We start from the raw sequence: 21378 nt of genomic DNA on the forward strand, positions 1-21378 counted from the left end.
TACACATGTATTTGTCCTACCTCAATCAATATGTATTACGACACTACGAATATGTTTCTGCACTATTATGTATTTTCTGCACATTAATTATTGTATTTTCTGCACAACTATGTATTACAAACATAATAGGGGCACTTCCCCTTTAAGAGTAACAGGTCAACAAACCATCACTTCCGGACTGCTGACGGAGGAGCGTGTAGGCGCCAAACTGGGACCAATGAGAGAAGGTCAACGCCTACTCCATGTATTAGATGCGAATTTCAAATGTTTGGGCACACCTGGCGGAGCCGTGAGACCGCAACGAGGGGGCTCTTTGAGCCATGGGTCTATGGAAACGGCGACGCGAAATGTGTCCTCAGCTGAGAATATTTTCTTTGTTTGACTTATTGCGTTAAATAATATATAGATTACATCAGGAGATTGCTGTTTTGATTCGACATTTAGCTCCGAGTTCTTCAGCTTTTTCCTACCCTTTAGTAACAACCGTTCTTGTTCTTTTAATGTTGGGATTATACCTGTTGGCTTAATCTCTGTTTGGCTACAGCCTGGGGTTACTCTAGTTAGCATTCAAATTATTTTTTATGGAAATGTAGACAATTTGTGTCTCTCAGAGAGAGAAGACATGACTGAAACATGGGCCATGTTTAGATTGAGCAAAGAAATAGTATTGGTTTTTAGCTGCTGTATAAGTAAACCTCCTTTTAGTTTACTGTTGCTTTTCCATGTGTTTAAACGTTAAAATGCTGTGATTGTACCTGGTTTCTCTATTAAATGTACATTTAATTGAATTCAACAAGCATATAGTAAATCTACCTACCTACATACATACATACAACCGCCTCTGTTTTCTATCACGTCCTCAGGCATGATTTAAATATCCGGGAACCCAGCAGAGTTTACCATTGAGTAGAAACACATTGAACGTGAAGATGAGTGGAAGAGGCAAAGGAGGAAAGGACTCGGTAAAGAGGCGCAAAGCGTCACCGTAAAGTGCTCCGTTATAACATCCAGGGAATCACCAAGCCCGCTATCCGCCGTCTGGCTCGCCGTGGTGGAGTGAAGCGTACTCCGGTCTGATCTACGAGGAGACCCGCGGTGTGTTGAAGGTGTTCCTGGAGAATGTGATCCGTGATGCCGTCACCTACACCGAGCACGCCAAGAGAAAGACCGTGACCGCCATGGATGTGGGTGTATGCTCTGAAGAGGCAGGGACGCACTCTGTACGGCTTCGGAGGTTAAACACGCACCGTCCGTTAATTGAGACCAAAGGCCCTTTTAAGGCCACACACTTCATCAACTTAAAGACATGAAATCCTGTAAACACTAAAAGTAGGAAATCATTACATTGTTCAGCCAATCATTTAGATAACCGAAACTTACTTTGATTGCATGAGTCTTTGAAACGTTTGTAAAAAATTATACATGGCTGAGCAATTCTAATATAATGAGCTACTATATCGAAATATTATCTGATACTTCTCCCAGGTTTCTATGATTCGTAGAACTACAATAATCTGTCAGTTTTTATCACATGGAATCTTCATGAAGTCTGTCCGAGTCCCATCTCATGGCTGCATATTTGTGCCAACAAGAAATGGAAATGGGGGGGGGGGGGGTGGGCTGAATCCTCTTTTAATGGTCACTCGCATGTACACAGCATGCGTGAAATTTAGACAGCGTTTAAGCTATCCTAGTATTAGCAACCTGGGGCAGCTATGTATCAGCGCCCGGGGAGCAGTGTGTGGTCTGATGCGTTTCATTATGTGTTTAATATGTGTTGCTTGTGTACTGAATTGATATGATCGTGCTTGATGTTCCATTCTGTTTCAAAGTCTTGAAATATTTCTCACAGCTTGAACTGTCTGATCCTGCTTCACTGTGTTCGACCTTTCTGAGTCACCTTTATGAATCATCCTCTGTTGTTGTACCTGAGAGTAATATAATTCAGGAGAAGAGCAGTGTAACCCATTTTTATCACAAGTCTTTTTACAAACACATTTTGTTATGAAGCATGATGCATGAATTCTGCAGCTGAGAGAAAATTAGCTGTGTATGTGGGACGTCCAACACGGTGCAGACACATCTCTGTTTTAAAGCACTCAGCACCAAAGTGTAGCACAGTCCACTGTCCAAGGTGCTGCTCCTGTTTCTGGACACCAACACAGTAACCAGCATATCAAGGCCTGATATACAGGACTGTCTCAGAAAATTAGAATATTGTGATAAGTTCTTTATTTTCTGTAATGCAATTAAAAAAAACAAAATTTCATGCATTCTGGATTCATTACAAATCAACTGAATATGCAGAGCCTTTTATTATTTTAATATTGCTGATTATGGCTTACAGCTTAAAGAAAACTCAAATATCCTATCTCTAAATATTAGAATATCATGAAAATATACTAGTAGGGTGTTCAACGAATCACTTGAATCGTCTAATTAACCTCGAAACACACTGCAGGGTTTCCTGAGCCTTGAAAAACACTCAGCTGGTTCAGTAAACTAAATCACAAGTATGGGAAGACTGCTGATCTGACTGCTGTCCAGAGGCCATCATTGCACCCTCCATCAGGAGGGTAAGACACACAAAATCCCAGAGAGTGCAAGAAGTGCAGTTTCAAGCACATCCACAAAAGTCTGTTAGAGGGGGAAATTGTGCAGGAAACGCTGCACAACCAAGAGAGATGACCGCAGCCTTAACAGCATTGTGAAGAAGAGTCGCTTCCAGAATTTGGGGGAGCTTCAAAACAGTGGACTGAAGCTGGAGTCCAGGTATCAAAAGCCCTGTTCACAGACTGTCCGGGAATGGGCTCAATATGCCGTATTCCCATGGTCAGCACTTTCTGAACTCAGACAACAAGGAAGAACGTCTGACTTGGGCTATGGAAAAGAAGCACTGGACAGTTGCAGAGTGGTCCAAATTCCCTCTTTTCAGACGAAAGCAAGTTTTGTATTTCATTGGAAGTCAAGGCGCCAGAGTCTGGAGAAAGGCTGGAGAGGAGCAAAATCCAAGTTGCTTGAAATCCAGTGTGAAGTTCCCACAGTCACGATGGTTTGGGGAGCCATGTCAGCTGCTGGGGTGTTGGCCCACTGTGTTTCATCAATCGCCAGAGTAATGCAGCTGTGTCACAAGAGATTTTAGAGCACTACACATTCTTCCGTCTGCTGAAAAGCTCTATGGAGATGAGGAATTTTCTTTTTCCAGCATGATCTGCCCCTGCCCACAGTGCCAAACCACCATTACTGGTGTACTGACCAGTGGCATTACTGTCTGCTCGACTTGGCCTGCCAATTCCCCTGACCTGGAACCCATAGAGACTTGTGGTGTTTGAAGAGAAAGCTGAAAGACACCAGACCCAACGAATGTCTGATGAGCTCAAAGGCGCTATTGAGCATCCTGGGTCATCCATACACACCTCAGCCATGCACAGCCTGATTGCCTCTCATGCCACGCCGCTTGAATGCAGTAATCCGTGCAAAAGGATCTCCCAACCAGTACTGATGCATTAATGGACTTTCAAATGTTTGATTTGTTTTGCTGTTTAAATCTTTTTTTTTCACTTGGTCTGAGGAACTATTCAATTTTTTTGAGATAGGCATTTTTGAGTTTTCTTAAGCTGTAACATAATCAGCAAATTAAACATAATAAAGGCTTGCATATTTCAGTTGATTTGTAATGAATCCAGAATGCATGACATTTTGTTTTTTTAATTGCATTACAGAAATAAAGACTTTATCACATATCTAATTTTCTGAGACAGTCCTGTTAACATACATTAATTGGTTCCACTTCGTATGTTGTCCAGTACGTTGAAAAGACTCAAAATTTAACAATGACAGATTATTTGTCGACCAGAACAAATGATGTAACATTTTGTTCCATGCAATGATTCTGCCCTGAGCTTTTTGATCCCATATAAGTGATTTCCACTGTAAAGAAAAACACATAGTTTAATAGGCTATGCCAGGTTGATTTAAGATTGATTCTGACTCCGTCTCACTAAACCTTACTATTTTTACTGTTTAGTTACAAAAATATGTTTTTCACATCCAGTGTAACGTGAAATGTAGCAGCTCCACGACTGTCTGTAAGTTCAGTCCTGAAAGGCACAACATGAGCAATCGTGCTAAAACCTTCACTCCATTAAGTCCCAGGGGCTGACGGTAAAGTCGGAAATAACCACCAACACACCTTATTAATATCATACGCTAAGAGCCCTCAGAAAAACATGACAGATAGTACATGTATGAAATACTGCACAAAGATTGTTAACGTGAGCTCACGTTATTAAAATAATGGGAATTTCACAAAAATAACACAATATCTAAACACATAATCTTATTCACTGGTTTAGCATTTACATGGGCTAAATATACAATTTTTTAAAAAGGAATACAATCGTATTTAAAAGAAAAAGTGGGTAAACTTGGGCTGTTTTTATTTACTTGTATATTTTCAGCATGTCTTTGGTTGAATAGAAAGACCCATCACAAGCCAACAGATACTGTCACTTGGCCCTCCACTTCTTCTCTAGCACCTGAATTCCACATGAACCTACACCAGGATCCTGTTTGTGGACTTCCGCTCTGCTTCAACACCATCTCCCAGCTCTGATACTGAAAGCTCTCCCAGCTGAGTGTGCCTGACTCCACCTCAGGTGGATCACAGACTTATCCTGTCTGACAGAACAGCACGTGAAGCTCGGTAAAATGTCTTGATCTTCCGTACCATCATGCACCGGATCCCCCAAGGTTGTGTTTCTTTCTCCTCTGCTCTTCCCCTGTACCACCAACAGCTGCCCTCCAGTCACCGCCTAAATGCTCTAAAACAGTGGGAGATGTTGGAACTTCAGGAGAGCCCAGTCCCACCTGCCCCAATCACCTGTGTGAATGCCCCTGTTGACATGTGGAGTCCTATGCTTCCTGGTCGCCCATCATCCACCCAGGAACCCTAGAATGGGAGCTCAACATCACTCTCCTCATCAAAAAAGCCCAGCAAGGATGTAACTTCCTGCGGCAGCTGAGGAAATTAGACGTGCCAAAGAACGATGATGGTGCCTCTACCTGGCATCATCGCAGTCCATTCTCACCTCTCCATCACCATCTGGTACGCTGTGCACTGACCCAGACAAGGTCCAGACAGCACGTGTCAATCGCTCTGGCGGAGAGGTGTCAGCTCGCAATCTGCATCCCGTCCAGGACCTGTATGCCTCCAGGACCCGGAAGCGTTTCAGGTAAGATTGGCCGGACACCTCCCCCCACCCTGGACACATACTCTTTGAGTCACTCCCATCCGGCATGAGGCTCTTTCCATCAGACCAAAACCTCACGCCACAAGAACAGTTTTCTTCCCCTCGTGCCGTCGGCCTCTCAACAAGGCCAGAGACCCCCACTACACGTCTCTCCCGCCCCCCCTCTACACGTTACATTAACTAATGCTCAGCCAGACTGCCTTGTATTGTATTTGTACATTTCTCTACTGTCTATATTTGGTATATATTTAAATGTTTTATATTTTTGACGATCAGTACTTAATGTCTATTTTAGTAACCTTGAATTATGCCCAATTCTGTTCTTATGCACCAACCACCACAGCAATTTAACTTCTACGTGAAAACCTACATGGCATACATTATCTGATTCTGACAGGTACTACCCGCCCCGACCCTGCTTAGCTTCCGAGATCAGAACGCAAGAACATAGACCATACGTGCTATTTATAGCATGGTGGAAGCACTAAAACGGAAGTTACATTAATATAATCTATTGTTTTTCTGTTCTTTGGCGAACTCGCTGTCAGGTCTTCAGCAACTTGTTTCCTTCCTGACCAGGTTCAGGCTCAGTGACATTGGGTCCTCAGACGCTTGGTAACCTGTATTCAGTGAACACAAAAACATTAAGTCTCCACTAAGTAGATCTCTTGCTGCAACATGTTTTTGACTGCTCTTCCAGTCCCACTTTTTGTGGTGTACAGTGATGAAAAGAACATGACAAACTCTGGTGTCTTTACACCTGCCACTCATCACAGATGAGTTTAATTACAATTTAAACGTTTGGGGGGGGAAGTTATTGAACATTTTGATATCCCTTTCAGTCAACAAAATCAGCACTGGAGTTATCATGGTAGATTGTGTTGTACAACCTATCATATTATCATATTTATTATTACCATAATTATCGTACTACTCGTTTCTATATTAGGAATTCTAATTTTAGCCTAATTTAGGCATTATAATAGTTTGTGTGTTGGTAAGCAAGTTTTTTTCATTCAGTGTTTTCATAAAGGTCTTATTTTTATGCATTTATTTTTTGTTACAAAAAGAAAAACATTTACTATTGTTTTAACATTTAATCAACCTTTAAATGAACAACTTAACACAGAACCACAGCAACAATCATAAATAAGGCCAAAGTCTTTAGAGATAATTTCTTTAGTGCAGTGCCTTCTTTTTTCGTTTTGTCTCTCATTTCTTTCTTCACTTTCCTCCGACGCGCTTGCATTTAAATCCTCGTCTCCGCGTCTCTCTGTGTGTCTGGCCTGTACCAACTACACTCAGTTGCACTCGAATCTTCTTTGTACTTTTTGTATAATGGACAATAAAGTCGTTACTTTAACTTATTATTTATACTTAACTAAAATATTGAAGGCTTGACACTGCTTCGTCTCTTTTGTCCATGTTGAATGTACCCCTCTGCAGAACACTTGGCCCCAGCTAGGGCCGCCCCCCCCCAATGATGGGCTAGAACCGCCACTGGCCTCCTCACATGTTTTGCTTACGCAGCATGTTTTGGTTTGGGCTATTACGTGTTTGATACTCTTTTTAAATCATGTCTGCCACTTTTACAACTTGTCATTGATTTGATAATGTGCTGAATTAAAATATGCCTTTGAGGGTGCTGTAGAAGATTCAACTATACTAATAGGCACAAGAATATTACCCTCCTCAGTTTCTCTCTTTTATTTGAATTTATAGATAATTGTACTCAAGACTGAATGATATTTCCATTATGTATAATTAAACAATTCTTTACAATATGCTACCCATTTCTTTTTAACCAGGATTGTCAACATACGGCCTGCGGGGTACACCGGACCGCCAGAGCCCGCTGAATGACTTTGCAAAGTGTGAATTATAGAGAAGACATAGTGCAATTTTTCAATAAATTAACTGCTATTTTCGAATTTGTTGAAGACAAAAATATGGCAAGTTTTCAGGAGCAAATTAAACAGTGAGTAAGCCTATCTAAGTAAAAACAACTTTTTTAAAGAGTACCGCAGCCAGAAGTGGTAATTAAAGATCCAAATGATTGGATCATTACAATATCTGGAATTCCCATCCTCTCACTAAAAAGGTAAAAAGAAAAGGTGCAGAGAAGGAAAACTAGTAGCTATTACAGACATTACGTGACATTACAGATGGAACAGTAAATAAAGTGTTGAAAAAGGCCCTGCAACCAGAAAGACCCGCAAATGTTGTCAAGCCCCAAGTGAAGAAGTAGCACCCAAGAAGAATGACTGGCATCAGTCTGAACTACAGCTCCCACTAAGCTCTGTAAGAGCCACCACATCATCCCTAAAGACTTTCCTCTTTATTCTTAACTGTCATTACAATTAGGATATATTTATGTTAGTGACTAAAGGAAATAACACAACCATCTGCATTTCCTTAGTTATTTAGTACAATGATTATAAATTAGTGTCAAATTGATCACTATACAAGATTATATAACCGATTTCCCCCATCTTTTCCTAATTCAGAAAACTATCATTGACTTTTGTATATTATTATATAAATATTAATTAATTAAATGATAGCTTTTGTTTATTTACTAGCCACCACATCATCCTGAAGGCCTTTTCCTGTTATTCCTTTCCTGCTTTCATTACCTACAAACATTACAATATATTTATAATTAGGAGGCAATGTAAAGTGTAAGGAAGTAAACAATCTTTAACTCTGTATGCTGTTATTTATTTAAAACCTCTTACGGGTGCATGTGATAGTATTGCATTTTTTCTTCAGAAAGGTTTGTATCTTGCCCTGGGTTGTTTAACAGTCCTCCGCCAATGATGAGGTTGTTACGCAATGCCCACATGTCGTTAGAAGCTTATAATCTCGTCTATTTCGTGAGCAAAACTGTTTTGAGATCAAATAACAACAGCAAGTACAGTAGGCATCCACACAAGCAAACACACTCACATCAAACCATACTTTGAGCCAACTCACCTATCTCATCATAATCCTGTACTCATATAGTTTTAAAAAAAAACACTTTCCTGTGTCATTGCGAGTCCAATAGATTTCGAATAAAAGATATATCCATCTTGACATCGTCAACCTTGATCAGCCATGAACAACTGTTGCAATCTTTGAAATCAGCTGATCGTGTGTTTATTTTTCGCGATGATACTCGGTAAAAACAGCAGTTTATCAAGCTATTATCGCTATTTTGATATTTGCTAGCTGGATGCCCGAACTCTGACCTTTCGATTGACACTTCATTTGAGCCAATTCGGAGCTTGCCCCATCCATTGCGTTATCTACAGCCATAAGAGCCATGATTGTCAACTTGATAAGGAAGTGCCAGCCCCCTTTTTTGTTTACAGAAGGAGGGCTCTCGCTGACTGCATATTGTGTCCAATGAACCGTTGAAGCTTTAGACATGTTGACAACCATGGTTTTATTTTTACAAATGTATTATATGGTATTTATTGCGTCGGTAATAAAATCCAAAATAAACAAACATATATAAATAAATGTTTATACTACGTATGTTACGTGTTTTTACTGTAAAAGAGACGGACGCAGGAATCTTTGGGTTATAATACAAGTTATTTATTCAAATCAAAACAATCAAATTATACTCATGAGGCCAATCAGCTTCGTGCTTCCACAGAACACCAACGTATTAACCTGACCTGTCGCAGTTTCACAAAAAGGCCGAATGAGCATTCCCCTACAGTCTATACACACTGCAAAATATGATTATCCCTTCTTTTTATGGGTTTTTGTTGGTGTGGTAGGCGTGATCAATGTCTCTTGCCAGCAGTTTCATCTTTGGTGTCCTGATTTGGTACTGGTTACTTGCTTTTACTGGAACTACACTAACATTAAGTATACATAGCTTTGACTTACACTATAAACATTGATTATACCTATTTGAACTTCACACTTAAAATTGAGTTATACATATCGAACAGTACATCTCCCGGTCAGTGTCTCAGCTGACACAGGGGCTAAAGTTTTACATAACATCTTTAAGGTCTCCTCATGTCTGGGTTACTGCTGTTCACACAACAACCTGCTCTGATAGCGGAATGGGCATCTTTTTCTTACGCACCCTTATCTGGTTTATATTCTAAACACAGCTAGCTCCCTGCACCCTGTGTGCACAGTTCAACTCACTCGTGAGTACTCTTTTTATCATTGACATGCTATATTCTGATCAAAAGTATAGAATATACATCAGACATAGTAATTGTATGGTACTTTAATCAAGGCATAAAAGTACAAAAATATACATACATAGTATGTTTATGTCACATGGATCAAGCTATAAAAAGTACACCCAATTTACATGGTGATGTGTATATTAGCACCAAAGTATAAAAGTGCAGTGTACCTAAGAATGTGAGCACGTGACACTAAGTTTAGGCAATAAATTCATGATTTCCACACTTAGTTTGTGTCATTACTTTCTGATAGAGAATATTGGGTAATACAAGTTATTTATTGCCTTTTTTAAAATCGATAAATATAATATCTACAATGCAGTTTTGAAGCTGGTGTTTACTCTAGAAAACTTTGTCTAATATGTTATGTTGTTGGCCAGTTAATCTGAAATTTGAACCTGGTAACACTTGGTGCTATGTTTTTTCTATTGTGTTTTCCAGCTCTACCTACCATATACAATACACACCCATCTTCAGCATCTTTCCTCAACACAAACTTCAGTCCACTATTACCAGTGCCAGAAGGCAGTGAATGGAGTGATGGTTGAAGAGGCAGCTTTCAATTTACTTTGGCTTACATTTGTACAGTTATTTAGCAAAAGAGAGTGTTCATGTATCTTAAAGACAGAAACGGGAAGGAGGGGGTAAGATTGCCACAGTAGGCCCACAAACAAAGGGAGAAGAGAAAGAAGCTGTGGAGCGTTCCCACAGTTACAGGTGTTAGAAAGACGAAATAAAGAGATAAGTAGAGGGGAGAGAGGGGAGGGGAAGAAGATGGGAACATTTGGGATAAACAGAGAAGAATATGGTTGGAATAACATAAGGTTACAGATCAGAGAGGGAGAAAGACAGAAGTTAATTGAACCAAGTATTAAACAATACGAATATAATATGGACATATGAAATTTTCTATTACACATGTTTTGTGTATTTGTGATGACCAAACACCAAAACAACATCCAAATAACCAATCCCTGTTTCTGTCTTTTGTTACAGATGTTGCTAATGATTCCTGAAACTGTATTTGGAAAAGTATTTTTGTTATTGTTAAGAACTGCTGTCAATAGTTGTTTTTGTAAGCAACAATGATATTGCTCACAAAGTCTTTGTCGTTGTTTTTGCTTCTGTCGGCTGGTTTTGATTGGGCTTAAAACATCAGGTTAAACATCAGTTGTCCCACACTTTACAATACAACACATTTACGAAAGACAGATGAAGAAATAAATGAGTTCCAAAAGACGGAAGGCTGAAACACACATTATTTCTCATAGTATAGAAGTTAAACTTCTATCTTTGATTGTAATGTGTTATTATCTTACACTTTAGCCTATTACAATTATCTATCCATCCATAGAAAACAAAGACTCACTAGTACAACAGACCGAATGCTACGTTAATCTCTGCAGATTTATCTGCATATAGTCACATCATGATTGTTCTTGATTGTGCACTTTCGTACAATTTTAAAGTAGACTACTTATAGCTACTTTATTGAGTACACAACTTTTAACTTTCGCTTAATAAGCAACAAGTCCAAGGCAACAAAGAGGGTAATACTTAGCCGTCATGATAATCAAAAGAAGAAGAAGAACAGGCTCGCCTCTGTTTTATATCACTTCCTCAGACGGGATTTAAATAGCTGATAGTCAGGTGAAACAGTTATTTTTGTTTGGCAGGCATCTTTCAACAAGCCATGCATTACAGAATTATAAACAAACATCAAATGTCAATCCAAGGCCGTGCATTCCTCCTGAGCTCTTTAAATGACAAGGTGTTGCTGGGTCTCATCTTTGAACGTGAATGAAATCATGAGGGCATCTTATTGTTGTAACAACTCCATGAAATCACAGCTCTGACAGCAAGTTTTACCACCTCAGAGCATTCATTATCAGCTACGTTTTTATATTTAAATAATCCACCAAACTTACTTTTTTAATGACTTTGTATTTTTAAATAATTAAACAACATAACCTATTTTAATACAGTAATATATGGTATCTTGAATCACATTTTATTTTGAAGTTTGTATTTACAGTATTGTGTCTTACCCTTGTAAACATGTTTATGTAAAGTTAATAATCTTACAGATCATAACTTTTATCAAACGATACACAAATACAAAGGCCATTCACAGAACAATAAAGGGAACAATAAAATATGATGGACAATACGGAATATATTACAATAACTTCCGGTTTTATCTTATTTTGAAGTAGCAGTATAAAGCGGAAACCTTGTGGGAAATACAGAAACTTTATGTAAGATCGTTTCTGATTGGATGATCATAGGTACGCTCACTGATGGCCAATCACGAAGCAGCTCAGCACACATATATAGCCGGTTTGGGCGACGTGACATCATACATTTCTTGTTCTCAACAGCCGAAGTAAGAATCATGTCTGGACGAGGAAAAACCGGAGGAAAGGCCAGAGCGAAGGCAAAGACCCGCTCCTCCCGTGCCGGGCTCCAGTTCCCTGTCGGCCGTGTCCACAGACATCTGAGGAAGGGTAACTATGCCCATCGTGTCGGAGCCGGAGCCCCCGTCTACCTGGCGGCTGTGCTGGAGTACCTGACCGCTGAGATCCTGGAGCTGGCTGGAAACGCTGCCCGCGACAACAAGAAGACCCGTATCATCCCCCGTCACCTGCAGCTGGCTGTCCGCAACGACGAGGAGCTCAACAAGCTGCTGGGAGGAGTGACCATCGCTCAGGGCGGCGTGCTGCCCAACATCCAGGCTGTCCTGCTGCCCAAGAAGACCGAGAAGCCCGCCAAGAAGTAAAGACTTAGAAGCAACTATCCCACAAACAAAAAGGCTCTTTTAAGAGCCACACACTCCTCCAACTAAAGCGACATTGTTCCTTTAAATTAAATCGTTACTGCATGTGGAATAATAATTATATGATCGATAAACCTTGTGTATACATTTACATTCTAAACATTTGCTGAATGACGTCGATATAATTTCCCTAACATTACAAACTACATGAATCTGTTTGTAAATATCAAAGTGTATGCTTCATAACTTCACTGCAAACACAATCGATCTTTGGTGATTTGTATTTGCAGTCTTCTATTGAATTCAGTGTATGACTGTTTGATTTATAAAGACTTCCTCAATAATTAGGATTTTATTTTCATTTCAAAAAGCACAACACATGACAATATACATGTTTTATGGAAGGAATGCAGTTATCAGGCCAACATTTACAACTAGTTTAATATTTTTGAATCTATTCAAAGACATTGACGTTTCCAACATGTGAGAAATACAGATACAATAGACATTATACAGTTTATGGCAGTTAAATATAATAACCATTCATCCTGAAGCTATCAGGAACAAACTGCTGCATAAACAAGCAGACATATTTAACTAATACTAATGGTTATAATTTAAAAAAATAAAATAAAAAAAAACTACATATTCCTAATATTAACTGTATAATGAAAGTCACATAATTTATAGCAGGTTTTTCAAGGATATCATTTAATTGTGTGACATCTTAATTGGTTTCATATAAATATGTATCTTGTATAGATTTACCCTATGTATTTATTTTAGGTTTATTTAACACTGGCAAATAAACAACCTGAAGACTAACATACTTCTGGGGCACTTTAAAGATTTAGTTTATATGCTTTGCACTATTCATATATTTTCTTTATTGGTGTTCATTGTAGTAATCTTACATTTAACCTTTAAGTATATTATCTTTTTCTTCGTATGGTAAAATAGGCAAAGAAATGTCAGATATATGATTTTAATTATGACAAACTAAACACTTTGTTCTTTCACCACTCATCAGATCAACTGCTGTGGAGGAGTGGTTTACTTTTTCAAATTATTTTGTCTAATAGTAAATCAGCTATAGCGCACGTGTCTCCCAGCCTGGACCAATCAGCGCTGCCCTGGCTCCGACCGTTTCTTTATAAAGAAGCTGTTCACAGCCAGAGAGCATCTTTCTTGAGCTGTGAACACAGAGGAGACTGAAAAACTACAATGGCAAGAACCAAGCAGACAGCCCGTAAATCCACCGGAGGCAAAGCCCCCAGGAAGCAGCTGGCCACCAAGGCTGCCCGTAAGAGCGCCCCGGCCACCGGCGGCGTGAAGAAGCCTCACCGTTACAGGCCCGGTACCGTGGCTCTGAGAGAGATCCGTCGCTACCAGAAATCCACGGAGCTGCTGATCCGCAAGCTGCCCTTCCAGCGCCTGGTGAGAGAAATCGCTCAGGACTTCAAGACCGACCTGCGCTTCCAGAGCTCCGCTGTCATGGCTCTGCAGGAGTCCAGCGAGGCTTACCTGGTCGGCCTGTTCGAGGACACCAACCTGTGCGCCATCCACGCCAAGAGGGTCACCATCATGCCCAAGGACATCCAGCTGGCCCGCCGCATCCGCGGAGAGAGGGCTTAAACTGCTGCTGCTCCACAAACCACAACGGCTCTTTTAAGAGCCACCTCACTCTTCACTGAAGGGCCCATTCCTCTAATGCAGGAGTTTCAAACTCACTCCAATTCGGGCCAGATGCAGCCCAATTTTAAATTGACATTTTTCACATCTGTCTAGTAATTCTGTAATCGTATACACTAAAGCGGGAACTATTAAGGATGATGGTAAAGTACAACAAAGTACTGAGTAGTAGAAGTACACAGTAGTAGTTAGTGATAATTGTCCAACAGTGGTGGGATAGTCTGTTTTGACGTGGTGGTCTACCACAGGCTGTGGTAATTGTACACTCTGAACACTGCGGGGAGACTAGGACAAACTAGGATGTATATTCCAAAAATCATTATTAAGATAATGAATGCACAATATCTAATACTAAGCAATCAAACAGAATATGTACACAAATTAAAGTGTGTGTGTGTGTGTATTCATGCACACAGAGACGCTCTGTAAGTGTCTGTAGAAGACAAAGGGGACATGAGAAGCGGGCAAATTCCCAAACTAACGTGTTGATGATGGTGTCGAGTTAAGATGTTAGTGTTCATGCGACTCTGTCTGTGTACTATTCCGTTCAGTGAATGAAACCATATCAACACATGTACATACATTTACAACAGTAGGCTATAGCAGTTCTATACTCACTTAGTACATTTGAATGATTACTAAACTATACTATTCCCAGTGGAGGTTCAGTTCATGAATGGAAAGGCTTCTCAGCGGTTAGCTTGGATGGTGAATCCTTTGAGATGAAGGGAAGCAGCGGGCTGTCTTTGTTTTGCGGCATCTCGCCGGTCGAGTTGTTGTGTCTTTGCTGTTTACGGTCTGTTTGTTCTCTCCTTGCGAACTACTCGTTGCTCCTATTGTGAAGGTTATCCGGCTGTGTCGCTCCATGCACTAAACTTGTTTACTTTGGACAGTCTGTGATTTAAAGATGAGCCGCTCTGTGAGATGTGTAGTTCTGAGCCACATGCTCCAAATAATAGGTCTCTGTGTTTGACCTTTTCTACTGGGTCCATACAATCTCAATTTACAGTGATCAGTTATTTAACAAATACTATAGTATGTTTTAATTATTTAAAATTATTATTTATATCGTGTGTTAATATATTTGTGTATAGTTTACTTCTTTGTGAGGGAACAGTGAGGTCGGCAGACGGAGACTTGAGCTCAGCCAGAACAAGCCCCATCCCTGCAGTCACAGCGGGCTGCCGGACCTGTGTACCGGCAGCAACAGGGAGTTTGCAGCTCCCCGGGAATAGACCATTGCCACTTGTGCCTGAAGTTACGCCGTTTCCCGTGCCTGCCGACAGCTATACGCTACGTGAAACCGCCTCCCAGTGTTGTTTCTGCCACTTTGAATTTTATCTAATAAACAAACTAAAAAACAGACTGACCATGAGTGTAATATTTACAAGCGAGTCAGTCAGCTGTACTTCTGAGGGCAGACTGGCACACACTGCCTCTCGAGGACCAAGTGGTGTTACAGACTGGACGGAGCGCAGCTAGTCAGACTGCTAATTACTGTAGATATCTCTGCAACACATAAACGTCTTTGACATTACGTCAACACTGTTTCCTCTTCTCATTCTGTTGATATTGTCAGTTAATGTTTTCATTGTTTTAAGTTTAATCTTACACATTGAACCTTTACTGGTTTGCTTCAGTATGAACAGAACGCTTTTTTTCTTGTGATATACTTTCACCATTCCCCTAAGGGTAAATCCCTTTTCTTAAGAACAATGCTAATCTAGTGTTGATATTTGTAAGAGCAAGATTTACTGATGACAGACCTTTTGACGGCTTGGAATCTTAGAGAACACCGTCACAAAGTCGACAATATGTTACATTAGCTGCCTAATAAATGATACACAGCCTGTGTGTTTTATATATTTCCTTTATTGCAATGCTAAAAAAACAAATAATGTTAATAAAATATAAAACTAAATATGTTTGCATTTGTTTCTTTTCAAACGTGTGGAGAATATATACCATATACTACATGTAATATAACAAATGTTGTTTTCAGTCTCTGAGTGTGGGTGGCGTGAAGTAAAGATGCTTGTCATGTTGTGGCAGCGAACGTCAGAGCGTTAATATGCTAATATTTTAAGAAATGAGAAAGGTCTCAATTACTGTTACTATACACCTATAAGATATTTTTGAAAGGGGGGCGTTTGTTTTATAGGCTATGCTATGTTGTTAAACAACCGCTCTGGTCGGGACTTGGATCAGCAGTAGTAGCAGAGCTAACACCTGCATCACTGCTGCTGGATTCAGGCTGTGTGCGATTACAAAATGCGGATATTTTTGCCTGAGTTTCCAAGCATTGGGGTCGACATCGCTCCATTTTTGACTTTCATGCAGTTTGTAGTTCTCTCCTCTCCTTTCCTCCACTCTGGTGTATGTGTGTGTGTGTGTGTGTGTGTGTGTGTGTGTGTGTGTGTGTGTGTGTGTGTGTCAGGAGCCTTTCACGAAACAGGAGAGACTAAATATTTAAAAAAATATATTTATTATTATATAGAAATGTTATTGTTTAACTTCAATCTCAGATAATTTAATTTAATAGCAGCCTAATAATAAAAGGTTGAGAACCACTGCTCTAGCGACATCATTAGGTTGGTATATAGTGCAATATATTTGCAATTATTGAATGGATTATCATGAAATTAGGTATAAACATATATGTTCCTATCAATAAGTTTACTCCCTACTAAATCTGCCAGTTTAAAAGAAAAATATGACATTAGATAATATGTGACATAAAAAGAAAGTTGCACACATATCTCACTCATTAGTCATAAATCTAAACCTTTAGTTTTGTATGTATTTTTCAAGATTTGAGGCACCATCGTGACATAGGTCACCCAAGGTGAATAGGAAATAATGAAAATAAACTAAAGAAAAGGATACTTATGCAAATCATTATTTTCGGTAATGAGAGTCACTTTCTCCTGAGTAGTAAAAATCACTGTTAGAATATCACGTCTTCAGTAAAACTGATCAGGCTTACATCACATGAAAAAAGATTATTAAATGCCTTTAGCATGAGACTCAGATTGTTTCAATAATTCTAAGAAAAATAAGACTTTAATCACAGGAATTGTCCATGCAATGTTCTCTGCTTTATCGTTTACCTTCATGATCTTGAAATAAAGCTTCTCATGCTCCTTCTCAGATATGACCAATCTTGTCTTGAGGTTATCAACAGTCCTCTGCAGAATGCCCTCTTTATTTTTTACAGCGTGTAAATTACAACTCTCAATAAGACTGGAATAAAATGTGTTTTGCCAGATTGTTAATGAACTCTCAGTATCCAGTCAGCTGTAAGGGATAGACTACACTATGTGAACCACTCACCCCATCAGTCTGCGCTACATAGCGGGCATAGATGATCTTCACACTGTCCTTCAGTTTCTTTGGCTCCTGAATGAAGCCAACGCAGCTATGAAGGTCAGACTTGATCCGCTTGAGATTTGTCTCCAAGTCTTTCATCTGGTCACAGAGAAGAGATCAAAGGTTATTCGTTTTTCACATCTGTCTCCTGCCCATATATAATTGAAAAGGGTTATTTGTCGCTATAATTGTTCCTGCTGTCCAAACTTAAACCAAAGGGGTACATCAACTAATTCTAAAGTTAAAGGAATACTTCACCCCCAAAATAATCATTTGTGTATCAATTACTCACCCCGTGTTACCTTGAATTGTTGAAGAAAACTGGTAAAAGATTCCAAAAACAGAGAAAATTCTTAATGAAGTAAATGGGGGCCGCGTTTAACAACTGCAACAATTTATAACGTTTCCGCATAAACAGTCTCACGCTGCCAGTACTATTTATGTGGAAGTGTTTTAAATAGTCAGGTTTTTAGAGAAAATGCATATGTTGTGTTTGGGAAGTAGAGAGCATAGGACTGGATACATGAGACTTGGATTATACTGCACAAGTTGTGTGAGAGTTTGTAATCAAATGTTTTGATTAAGTTTTGCTGTTGTTGAACGCGGCCCCCATTTACTTCAATTCATCAGGACTTTTCTCCGTTTTTGGATTCACGGTAGAGGCATTCAAGATAACATGGGGTGAGTAATTGATATACAAATACTGATTTTGGGAGTGTAGTATTCCTTTGAGTTTAAGCTAATATGAGTCTTTTTGGTCCAAAATGTTGTGTTACTTTCCCTCCCCAACTGCTCAGCAAGGAAACACATATACTCATCATCATAATTTTCCTGCGTTGACATGTGAAAACGTCTGCTGGGAAAAGGGTCTATCCCCATCAAACATCATGGGTATGTTAACAGATATTAATTACACATTTGATACCACAGAGAAACACTGTTATTTCAACTGTCAGAGTGTAAAATATCAAATTAAACACATTAGTTTAATGTGAACATCTGCCACACATCTGCCTCTTAGTACTGTGAGAGGAGAAAGAAACAACACTCCAGTCAACATCTGACAATATCATTTTAAATAGCTGTTACTAGGGGAAAGTAGCATGTAGAATGGGTATAATCATGTAATCCTAATAGTTTGTTGCAGCATAGAAACCCAGTGTTAGTGTTAGTCATCTGCTCACTTTCAGCTTCTCCTTATGGATCTCCTTGTCCCTGGTGCTCACTTTGAGCCTCAGGTCAGAGACCGTGATCTTCAGCTGAGAGTTGGTCTTCTCGATTTGCACCAAATACTCAAAATGCTCAAACTGTCAAACAGGGGAAACAGCACATCAATGTCACACTGTCACACTGCCACACACCATTTATGTTGTCAGACAAGATGTCTTAGTGTAGTACTGTGACTTACAGTAAGACTTTTCTTTTAAAATGACTCAAATATATTCTAATGCAGGGACAGGAGGTGTGTTTTACACGTTGGACAACACTGGATGTTCACTTTATTTCAACATCTTTCATCATTATGTTTCAATAAAATGATAAACACACTGCATTTTAACTTTAACAGCACATTATGTTTCCATTAGTATGTAACACTAGTACAGAGTACTGAGCACAGAAATATATCAACAAATCAGTGGAGACATTTCAACTATGCCAGTGCATGAGAAGATCTAGGTCGCTCAGGAGAAAATGGATATTGTGCAGAAATGGTGAACAAGACACACAGCAGGTACGTTTAAATGTAAACACAAATATTTATTCTCTTTAGAAAACAATTAGAAAATCACAGAATTATGCTATTTATTTGATTAATATTGTGTTCCTATATTTTAGTGTTATTATGTATGTATAATAATCCCCAATAATTTTAAGATAGTGGCTTTATGTAATTATTAGTAGTTAAACTATGGGTTTAATTTTAGAAACCTGTTTCTTTTAACTCAATGTCTTATTTCAGACTCTTAAAATGAAAGAAAACTTGCATATAACAATACTTCTATAACAATTAGAACTCTTCAACATTAAACTCAGTATACATACAATCAAATAATCACTGTCATTTAGAACTAATGGTATTCAGTAAAATCTGTTATCTAGCTAAATAAATGTGTGCCGAGGGGTGATTTGTGCTATTAATGTTACTTATGACTTTGGTAATGTCAGGTAAATTAATCCTGATCTTCATTAATCCACACTGGAAAGACTATCACATGTATTTGTCCTACCTCAATCAATATGTATTACGACACTACGAATATGTTTCTGCACTATTATGTATTTTCAATGTATTTTCTGCACAATTATGTATTTTCTGCACAACTATGTATTACAAACATAATAGGGGCACTTCCCCTTTAAGAGTAACAGGTCAACAAACCATCACTTCCGGACTGCTGACGGAGGAGCGTGTAGGCGCCAAACTGGGACCAATGAGGAGAAGGTCAACGCCTACTCCATGTATTAGATGCGAATTTTCAAATGTTTGGGCACACCTGGAGCGGAGCCGTGAGACCGCAACGAGGGGGCTCTTTGAGCCATGCGGTCTATGGAAACGGCGACGCGAAATGTGTCCTCAGCTGAGAATATTTTCTTTGTTTGACTTATTGCGTTAAATAAATATATAGATTACATCAGGAGATTGCTGTTTTGATTCGACATTTAAGCTCCGAGTTCTTCAGCTTTTTCCTACCCTTTAGTAACAACCGTTCTTGTTCTTTTAATGTTGGGATTATACCTGTTGGCTTAATCTCTGTTTGGCTACAGCCTGGGGTTACTCTAGTTAGCATTCAAATTAATTATTTTATGGAATATGTAGACAATTTGTGTCTCTCAGAGAGAGAAGACATGACTGAAACATGGGGCCATGTTTAGATTGACAAAGAAATATGTATTGGTTTTTAGCTGCTGTATAGAGTAAAACTCCTTTTAGTTTACTGTTGCTTTTCCATGTGTTTAAACGTTAAAATGCTGTGATTGTACAGCTGGATTTCTCTATTAAATGTACATTTAATTGAATTCAACAAGCATATAGTAAATCTACCTACCTACCTACATACATACATACATACAACCGCCTCTGTTTTCTATCACGTCCTCAGGCATGATTTAAATATCCGGGAACCCAGCAGAGTTTACCATTGAGTAGAAACACATTGAACAGTGAAGATGAGTGGAAGAGGCAAAGGAGGAAAAGGACTCGGTAAAGGAGGCGCAAAGCGTCACCGTAAAGTGCTCCGTGATAACATCCAGGGAATCACCAAGCCCGCTATCCGCCGTCTGGCTCGCCGTGGTGGAGTGAAGCGTATCTCCGGTCTGATCTACGAGGAGACCCGCGGTGTGTTGAAGGTGTTCCTGGAGAATGTGATCCGTGATGCCGTCACCTACACCGAGCACGCCAAGAGAAAGACCGTGACCGCCATGGATGTGGTGTATGCTCTGAAGAGGCAGGGACGCACTCTGTACGGCTTCGGAGGTTAAACACGCACCGTCCGTTAATTGAGACCAAAGGCCCTTTTAAGGGCCACACACTTCATCAACTTAAAGACATGAAATCCTGTAAAACATAAAAGTAGGAAATCATTACATTGTTTCATGGCCAATCATTTAGATAACCAGAAACTTACTTTGATTGCATGAGTCTTTGAAACGTTTGTAAAAAATTATACATGACTGAGCAATTCTAATATAATGAGCTGACTATAATCGAAATATTATCTGATACTTCTCCCAGGCTTTCTATGATATCGTAGAACTACAATAATCTGTCAGTTTTTATCACATGGAATCTTCATGAAGTCTGTCCGAGTCCCATCTCATGGCTGCATATTTGTGCCCAACAAGAAATGGAAATGGGGGGGGGGGGGGGGGCTGAATCCTCTTTTAATGGTCACTCGCATGTACACAGCATTGCGTGAAATTTAGACAGCGTTTAAGCTATCCTAGTATTAGCAACCTGGGGCAGCTATTGTATCAGCGCCCGGGGAGCAGTGTGTGGTCTGATGCGTTTCATTATGTGTTTAATATGTGTTGCTTTGTGTACTGAATTGATATGATCGTGCTTGATGTTCCAGTTCTGTTTCAAAGT

The 21378-nt window shown here is 39.4% G+C and overlaps 1 protein-coding gene and 1 pseudogene across 1 annotated transcript; both read left to right on the forward strand.

The window, feature by feature from the left end:
• Nucleotides 1–929: 929 nt before the first annotated feature.
• Nucleotides 930–20859, forward strand: LOC115005869 (uncharacterized; annotated as a pseudogene).
• LOC115005871 (histone H2A-like) lies at nucleotides 11825–12574 on the forward strand. The gene has a single exon (XM_029427844.1). It carries the CDS (start codon nucleotides 11850–11852, stop codon nucleotides 12231–12233), a length of 384 nt encoding a protein of 127 aa, XP_029283704.1. The 5' UTR covers nucleotides 11825–11849; the 3' UTR covers nucleotides 12234–12574.
• Nucleotides 20860–21378: the final 519 nt, after the last annotated feature.

The sequence above is a fragment of the Cottoperca gobio genome, unplaced genomic scaffold (assembly GCF_900634415.1).
Source record: "Cottoperca gobio unplaced genomic scaffold, fCotGob3.1 fCotGob3_384arrow_ctg1, whole genome shotgun sequence".
NCBI lineage: Eukaryota > Metazoa > Chordata > Actinopteri > Perciformes > Bovichtidae > Cottoperca > Cottoperca gobio.

Bases quoted from the DNA above. Each gene is read 5' to 3' on its own strand.
- LOC115005871 (XM_029427844.1), top strand. From the start codon at position 11,850: ATGTCTGGACGAGGAAAAACCGGAGGAAAGGCCAGAGCGAAGGCAAAG.